The following is an 8,997-nucleotide window of genomic DNA, read 5'->3' on the forward strand; positions in this document are numbered from 1 at the left end:
TATTTTCATTTCACCAATGTTTATAAAAGAATAAAGGAAAGATATTTTTCCTAAATTTTTGTAGATTTTTCTTTACATTGTTGCTAGAAATCTGTTAAAATTAGGAGAAGCAGTGAATTTTTATAGGTAAGATTTTTTATTTATTTTTTTTAAGTTAAGATAAGAGGAAACATGATAAAACAAGGAATAATGACCTGCCACCAACAATTGTATTTTCATCTTATTTTTACTAGTCATGCAATAATGCCGGTTTAATTAATCTGGAGTTTTCAACAGTCCGGGCACCTCCAAGTCTCAAATGTGCGGCATAAGTGAAGGTCTATAATGATTTTATTTTATCTTAGCCATTTTTTATATATTCAGTACTCTACCTATATTTTATATCAGAAAGCAATTGTTTCTTTATTTTCGTTCAAAGAAGAAAATTATTATGTTTCACTTAGGCTAAACGTTAATACAGAAAATAAACAGGTGGTTTGGACATGGCAAAACCAAGGGCCTAGATCTAATGAGGTGAAAAATAAGAAATCCTCAGAGGCGGCTATTAGTTTACTTCGATCGCAAAGACAGTTGACAAGAGTAGAAAATTAAAAAAAACTTCTACGAATTACTATTTACTCGAGTTTCTCATACTACTTTACCTACGACTGTTTTTAATTACTAATAATCACTACTCAACACTTCTGAGAGAGGTAGGCCTAATGTTTTTGTTCATAACCTCTCATTGCCACTGAAAGTTATGCAATGATTTACTCATTGTACCTATCACTAATTGCACCATCTGTGACAATTAAATTTGTAAACAGCTGATTAATTGAAGTTCGAAGCATTACAATTTTACTTTATTTCTTTCAATCATTGAACCACATTGGTCCGTTCACGTGTTTTTGAGTGCATAACTAATGCTGTTATGTAAGTAAACAAGTGCATCTTTTCGATTCCAAGAACTAAACTGAATAAGAGTTCTTGGATTCTAGTGGTGATCTTGGACAATTTCAAACTGCTGCTTAAGGGTTAATTATCATCCAAAAATAGTTTTTCAAAAATATCTAGTATACTGTTAGGTTAGAACTGTTGATTGTTGTTTGAATGTATTTCCAAGGGAGTCCATGGATGCCAATGGCCATATTGGATTTGCCCGCCGCGCCGTAAGAGCAATGTTAATTTAGTTATTTTCAAACAGCCGCTGAAGAATTGTTCACCACCTCAAAATATATATTTTTTCAAATACCAAAGTGATTATATAATTTAAATATCTAGTGTACTGTGAAATAATAAATTTTGCTTTGAAGTTTTTTAATTGTTTTGTGAGTTAGAACGGTCGTTGGTAAACTAATTAAAGACATTCGACATTTTATTGCAAAACCCCTAGCCAACGTAGTCAACAGTTCGTTTTAAGCAGGAACGTTCCCGTGCCTATTAAATATCTCCGTTGTGAAAACACTGTAAGTATAAAAAAACAATCAACCACTTGCGATAACTACAGACATATCACTCAAGTTTCATCCATTTCAAAAATATTTGTAAAACGAGTAGGCCTAATAACAAGATTAATACAATAATTAGAAACAAAAATACTATGTTTAAGAATCAATTTGGATTTGTAAAAGGGAAACAAACCATCAACGCAATGTTAACCCTTATAACAAAAGTAGTACGGGCTCTTGACTCAGGAGAGGATGCCTTAGAGCCTTTCTTTGACCTGAGCAGTGAGCAAGGACTTTGATACTGTAAATCAAACGATTAGATCATCAATAAAGTTGAATCTATTCCAGCGAGGGGGTTGGGGTGGCTCTCCTCATACCTTCAAAAAGGGAGCAATTCGTTGAGGTCAGAGGAGTTTGACGGCTCTAGGTGTTTTTTTTTTTTTTTTTTTTAACAGAGGGCCAGGCTTACAAGTCACCATGGGATTGCATCGCAGCTAGAACAGCTTATTGTGCACCCTCGTTCATAGGTCCTCATTCTCCGACAAATCCCAGGTCCTTGGTGAACCGTGAGAGCCTTTTGACTATGGTAACCTGTTCTTCCCTTTGATCTCCCATCAATAGGCCAAGGGATCTCATACGCAGACCTTATAGGGCTGGCCACATAAATATACCTTCACAGCTTTCACAAGGTGGGGGCAAGCCGTAGCGAGATTTCCCTGCATCCACTATCCTCCGTCTTTGCAACTCGCCCCTGGAAAGTCGTTTTTTGTTCCTTTCCGGTTTCTGCGAGCTTGTCGTCATCGTCAGATTTCAGTAGACCTTCCTCCTCCATTTGGGTCAGATCGTCTACATTGTTCTCACGAATACCGGGTACCTATCTAAGTTTACCTCCCCAGTGACCCGATTAGAGAGGTAAGGGGTGCATACGACTGGGTTCCCCCTGGTTCCCAGAAGGCTCCGTTAAGACACTGAATATTAGGCCCCCAGTGCCACAAGACTCTTGGCACGGATCGCATTACACCTTAGTCTAGGGCCCCCTCACTTGGTTCTGTAGGTGGACCAACACCCAGTGGCAGAAGGTAGCTCTCCGCAGCTAACAACAAGTGAGAGTTGTGGTTTAGGTTGTGGCCAATCTGCCGAACCAACCCCGCATGGGAGGTTTGGCCGGAACGGCGCGAAATGTTCTCCCACTCACTAAACCCCCATACCTTCCCGGCTCTGGGTGTGCTCGACCCTTTGTCCCTCTCGAGACATCGTCACTTATGGGGGTTCCTCAGGAATCTGTCCTCGGACCTGTACTGTTTGTTATTTATATCAATGAATTCAAGTGTTTTTGGGGCTAGATCTGTCTTATTGCGGATGATACGTCTTTAGCCCTGTCTGGCTCAACTGCCGAGGAATTGTAATTAAAATCGTTTCTTGAAGCAAACAACATTAAACAGTGGTTTGACTCAAATTTATTAGATCTCAATCCCAATAAAACTGATTGCTCCGTCTAAAAAATGAGTCAAATCCTGTTTTTTTTTACCTTTGTCAAAGTCTTTTTCAAACCTTTTTTTAGGCCTACTACAGTAGTACTGACAAGGGTAACTTTGACGGGAAATCGCTTCTTAATTAGTTTGAAGGATTCCATATTTCGTAGTATGATGGAAGTTTGACCGGAGTCAGTCAACTTCACTGCTGGGGCTGCTATAGCAGTGAAGTTGACTGACTCCGGTCAAACTTCCACCATACTACAAAATATGGAATGCTTCAACTAATTAAGAAGCGATTTCCCGTCAAAGTTACCTTTGTCAGTACTACTGTAGTAGGCCTAAAAAAAGGTTTGAAAGTAGTAAGCTGTCCAAGTGAGCTATAATAAATCTCGCACGATTATTTAGGCCCTGGTTAGCGATTAGGGTTCCAATCAACACGAAAATAGTGTTCATTCTAGCATGTGTTTATTAGGTGACAAATCTCAATGGCCTAAAGAGTAAAATTTACCAGGTACGATAACGTAGCATATTCCATATTTCATATCCAATATAAGCCAAATATATCACGGATCCAAACACTGCTCCCACTCAATGGTCTAGCTAACCCTCCATGTAAAGCACAAAAAGGGAAATTAATTGTTCACTATTTAACACATTGTACGAGTTTCAACCTCACTTATGACTGATCCAGGGACCATCCCAATAGAATTTCTTGCAGTTCATCTAACCACAATGGGTATGTGAATGCAAACATCATAACTTGTACCTGCAAGGCTGTAATACTGTAAAGGAATCCTCTCTTTTATTAAATTAATAAAAAAATTACGCAACAGATCAGTGACAGAGTCTTGCAAAGTGATAGCATAGATAAAACATACTCCCTTATCTCATCCTTTATGGAGCAGCTGAAGCCTATTTTATTGTTAGTTCTGTCCGATGCAATGTAGAGGTCGTGTTTAGTTTACAATTTGTTTCTTTGTTATGTCAGTAATTTAAAACACGTAAGCAAACAACACGATCTAATCATAAAAAATAACTCGTTCCCTAGTTATAACCAAACAGCAAAGCACAAATCATGAATTAACCCTATAATAATACAAACAAAATTTCGTCGACACTAGCGATCAGTGTCGCCGGACACGAGCTATACACGAAAAATGAACTTCAAAATTTACAATGGGATAAGAAGTCTACTTGTGTTGGTTAGTCTCACGATTACTAGAAAAATACATTAGTCCATGGTATAGTTCGGTAATTTATTTATACATAAATATAAGACGATTAAAAACATATCCAAAACTTTATACAAGCAGTCATCTACTTTTATTTGCTCAAATTTTTCTGTTTTTGTTTTCCACAGAACAAACATTTCCCACTGTGGCTAGATGGAAATTCATTTAAAAGTGACTAAATTGAGCATCTGATTTAAATGTTGCCAACATGTGGTAGGTATCTTTTTTGTTGACTCAAACAATCTCCATAAACATTTCTACACAACACACTAATAACACTACGAAATCACATTCATGTTCAAGTATTTTTCACACATACAAGGGATTGTTTGGTTTGGGTAGTGAATCAAAATCCTAACGGATAGTTTTCTATGGTTCAGTCCTTCGGGTAAAAGTAGACCAAATCATCACAAGCAGAAAGTTATGTAATAGTAGTCGACCTTTGAATTTCTCCAGCTCCAGGAAGGAAAATAATCAGGTCAAGGGAAGCCCCAAGCTCTGGAACTCAGAAGTAAGAACATTTTGGAAAGATGGCTATAAGTAAAGAGGAAACGAAAAAGGTAAACCATATTATATTTTAACCTACAATGTTGAAATAATAACTGTTGACTTTTGAGCTTATAACAATTAATACTTTAATCAAGCACTTAAAAATAAAATAAATAAAATATTAAAATATTAAAAATAAAAATCACTGGACAGGCTGTTTTATGCATGGGTAGAAAATACTATAAAACGAACCTATTCAAACATCATAAAAGGTGTTTAAAGCCCTGAGGGTTTTTAGAATTATATAGCCTAATTCAATAAGCTAATTTAATTTCACATAGGCCTACATTTGTTTAAAGAATGAGTTGGTCACTAAAGCTTGGTTTCTCCTTATAAAGAGTAAAAGAGTATTCATATGGATTTGTTAAGATTCATTCAGTGGCGTAGCATACTTTTAATACTTTTCATTAAAATGACGACCATACAAAGTAGGTATTTTATGGTATATTTAGCACCTGAGCTGAATGCTATTCGGCCACCCAGGGGATGTTTGGAGGCCCTCCCTATAAATTTTGAAAGGCTAAATTTGTAGTTTTGTTTTTGTTAATTTTTAATTAATGCTAGTTTTAAGAGTTTCTATCTTTTTATTTGTGTTTTGCCGTCATTGGGTATCTTAAGTCTCGTGCCCGAGTAGGTCCACTCCTCCTTTTTACACCACTGGATTCATAACTTGTCAAATATAAAAGTCCCCCAAAAATTAAAATTTAAAGAAATCCAACAAATAGGCTATATTACCAATACCGTAACTATTGATTTATTTGAAACCCGTAGGAAAACAATAGGAAAAATGAAGAAAACCAGCAAAACAAAAGGAAAAATGAAGGAAACCAGCAAAACAAAAAGAAAAATGAAGGAAACCAGCAAAACAAAAGAGACGAGAAAAAGGATCAGAAGAAAAATGACAAGCAAAAGAAGGGAGAAAAGAAAGCAAATAAGGAGTATAAACCAGGGATGCCATCTTGGATGTATGACCCTTGCCCCCACAGAGTATGGACACCAAAACCAGGGGAGAGAGACAAATCTGAACCTAGAGGGTGGGTAAAAAACCACTCAATTACAATAAAATGTAATCGTTTACGCCCACATGGATTTTTCATAGTATTGTTGAAAGCTATTCTAGTAGTTGTTATGGTTAGAAGTTAAGTACATGGTTCTAAAATCCTAGTATTGAAAAAAAAACAGTCTACAGTAAAACTCATCTTCAGCCACCAACTTAAGAGGACAGACGTTGATCATTCTTTTCATTTGAGGGTAAAAAAATAATAATTATAATGTGGTGCTTAGGTACCTACATTACTACTAAATTAGATAAAGTGCTAGTAAATAGAAAAATATATATTATTTGGCATGACACTTCCTTATCAGTCGATGCTACAACATTTATTAACCTTTCTAAAGGTGTATTTTATTAAAACTGTTATGTAGCCTACAGTAAAAGGTAAAATATCTCAGTTGGCCAACTTCAGCATTGTAGAATCTGATAAAAAAATGAAGTGATAGGTCCTCAAAAACTGTAAGTAATACATAATTCTGATTCCTAGGAATTTTGTATTTGGCTTCAATGCTTTTGATCCAACTTGTAAAAGGAAGATTGTCTTGCTTGGTAAGGAATCAATCTTTTGCTTGTCAACATTCTTGATCATAAAAAAATTACATAAAATATTAATGAAGGAAAGTCACAAATTATATTTTATAATTTGTCATATAATTCTAATTTGAATACTGAGCCCAAATAATTAAAAAATATTGATTGTGGACTTTGTTTAAAACGAATACAGTGAATAAGAAATTAGCAATCCCTGTAAATATAGTTAATTTTTCATTGCGAAAAAGCTTTGAACAAAATTTTGAAATACTGCCAAACACAGCATGTTAATACCATAATCGCCGTTTTAAATAAATTTACACACAACAAATTGGCACAAATTTGAGAGATTAACTGTTCCCATCTATTTTAGTGCTGGAAGCCCATGGAATGAACCTGGAAGAAAACTTGAAGATGTAAAAAAAGAGGAAGAAGAGAAGAGTAAAAAGAAGGAAGAGAAGGCAGCACAAAAAAGGCAAAAAGCTAGAGAGGAAAATCAGAAAAAGAAAGAAGATGAGGAGAAGGCAAAGAAAGAAGAAGAAAAAAAGAAAAAGGAAAAAGAAAAACAAAAGGAAGAGAAGAAAAAAGAAAAAGAGAAGAAAAAGAAGAAGGAAGAAGATGAAAAAAGGAAAAAACAAAAGGAAGAACGGGAGGAAAAGAAAAAGGAAGAGGAAAAAAATAAGGAAGATAAACAAAATAAAAAAGATCAGGATAAAAGTAAAGAAAAAGGAAAAAAGGAAAAAGAGCCTCTCATTGCATCATACATGTACGAACCTTGCCCTCACAAAGTTTATAACCCTGGCCCTGGAGAAAAGGATTTGGCTGAACCAAGAGGGTAAGTTATCGTTCATGTCTGCTTATTTAGCTGATTACTGCAGAACTAAATTAGTTATGTTTTGTTTTGTGTTTACTTCCTACCTATTTAAATAAGACCTAAAGAGATACATTCATACGAATGAGCTGCAGGTGAGTGGGAGTCCTGAGTGCAGCAAAAGCACTTTACGCTCGTGTGACACATTATATTTTTCGTACACTTACTATTAAGCATATGATTAGTCTACTAAGCAACACCTTTTAGATAAGGTAAAATCCAAGCGTTGAACGAAAATAGAATATTAACAGGAAAAAAGTCGTCAATACTCTAAGGCTGTGAGAGCTGCATCAGGTGATCGTAGTCGTGGTACCTTTAGGTGTTGCCAACTTATTTTCAAGCGGACCTACGCGTATTACGTAGGCCTACCTAATAAAAGCGCACTGTTTTGTGTTGTTTTGTTAGAATTCTAGAGTTCGGCAAAGCAAAATGAGTGTGGCAAAAGTAAGTAAATGCAGGAAATTAAATTAGCTACTCTGCGTGCTACAATCAGTGCAAAGAAGCCTGCTTTGTCAGGTAACTGTAGGAAACAATGTACACACGGTAAATAAAACACAACCTATACATTCAATCACAACCTTGTTAATCATACACCAACAACAACACACACAATATCACAATATTCTTGAAGTTTTAAGATATTTTACAAACACATGTTATCATTTAGAAAATAAATGTTTTATGAAACTTTGTGGATAGGATATGATTTTTTTGCTAAACTATATACATTTTAGGGTTGGTAGTCCTTGGTATGTACCGGTAAAGAAAAAGGAAGACCTTGAGAAGGAAGAAGCAGAGAGACAAGAAGAAGACAATAAAAAGAGGAAAGAAAGAAGTAAGCAGCATCAAAAGGAACAGAGAGAAAAAGAACGCAAAGAAGAAGAGCAGAGGCAAAAAGAAGAAGCAAAGCAGAGGAGAAGGGAACAATTAATGGAAGAAAAGAGGGAACAAAAGAGAATAGAACGAGAAGAAAGGAGAAAAGAAAGGGAAAGGGAAGAGATGGAAAAATACATGGGTGAGGGTGTTAGCCCAGACAAAACGGATTTCACCCCTGAGTTGATGCTCATGTTTGATTTCATCAGCGGAATTGATGAAGATCAAAGGAAGAAACGAGGTGAAGCTTTGCAAATGAGAAAGGAAGAAATAGAGAACGAAATGGAATCCCACCTAGCTAAAGAGGCTTTTACCAAGGACTTCAGGGAACTGGTAAGCACATATGTGGAGGCAGAATGGGGAAGGGAGGACAAGAAACTGAGAGAGTTAAAACGAGCAGAGAGGAAAAGGCGCAAAGAGATTTTCAACAATATGGACCCCTTGGCTAAAGATATGATAGCAGAAGGGACAAGGTTCAACTGTTTGTATAAAGGAGCTATGGGTATCCCGGAGAGTAAGAAGGATAAAAGGGGACATGGAGAACCCAGTGTAATGGAGGACATGGCAGTCAGTAGGATCATGGAACAAATGGATAAACTGATGATGCCTCAACCAACATTCAGATCGTTGCTGACTGCTAACCAAGCCAAACATTCCGTCATGTAAACTAAATACATTTGTTGTAAATCATCTGAAAGTTCCTAACATTTTAAAATTAAAATATTTGTATATAAAACATTCTGGTGTTTGTATAAGATTTACAATATATTCTAATGAGATAGATCTATAGCTTTCAAGTTCAGGAAAATTTACTTTCACTGGTCATTTTGTTATTGGAAATAGTTTTTCTGGAACTTTTCATCCCAATTTATTTTGTAAGTTTAGTATTTCTGACAGAACACTTTTGAAAAAGGCTTGTAAAGATTTCATATCAGGCCTGTATTTAAAAAAAATAATCCGAGTTTTACAGTCCATTACTTTTTCC

At 35.8% G+C, this 8,997-nt stretch overlaps 1 protein-coding gene across 1 annotated transcript; it reads left to right on the top strand.

The window, feature by feature from the left end:
• The first annotated feature begins 4,363 nt into the window (after positions 1 to 4,363).
• On the top strand, positions 4,364 to 8,750 carry LOC129002856 (golgin subfamily A member 6-like protein 22). Its single transcript, XM_054430952.1, has 4 exons — positions 4,364 to 4,694; positions 5,455 to 5,717; positions 6,642 to 7,103; positions 7,874 to 8,750. The coding sequence occupies exons 1-4, from the start codon at positions 4,665 to 4,667 to the stop codon at positions 8,676 to 8,678; spliced, it is 1,560 nt and encodes a 519-aa protein (XP_054286927.1). The 5' UTR covers positions 4,364 to 4,664; the 3' UTR covers positions 8,679 to 8,750.
• The last annotated feature ends 247 nt before the right edge of the window (positions 8,751 to 8,997 follow it).

Source organism: Macrosteles quadrilineatus, unplaced genomic scaffold (assembly GCF_028750875.1).
Source record: "Macrosteles quadrilineatus isolate MER2022 unplaced genomic scaffold, UCM_ALF_1.0 Scaffold_9__3_contigs__length_116548681, whole genome shotgun sequence".
Taxonomy (NCBI): Eukaryota; Metazoa; Arthropoda; class Insecta; order Hemiptera; family Cicadellidae; genus Macrosteles; species Macrosteles quadrilineatus.

Excerpts from the sequence above, each read along its gene's own strand:
- LOC129002856 (XM_054430952.1), top strand. The coding sequence starts at position 4,665 with ATGGCTATAAGTAAAGAGGAAACGAAAAAG. Across the intron at positions 4,695-5,454 it reads GTAAAGAGGAAACGAAAAAG|GAAAACAATAGGAAAAATGA; the intron begins GTAAACCATATT and ends TGAAACCCGTAG. Across the intron at positions 5,718-6,641 it reads GACAAATCTGAACCTAGAGG|TGCTGGAAGCCCATGGAATG; the intron begins GTGGGTAAAAAA and ends CATCTATTTTAG.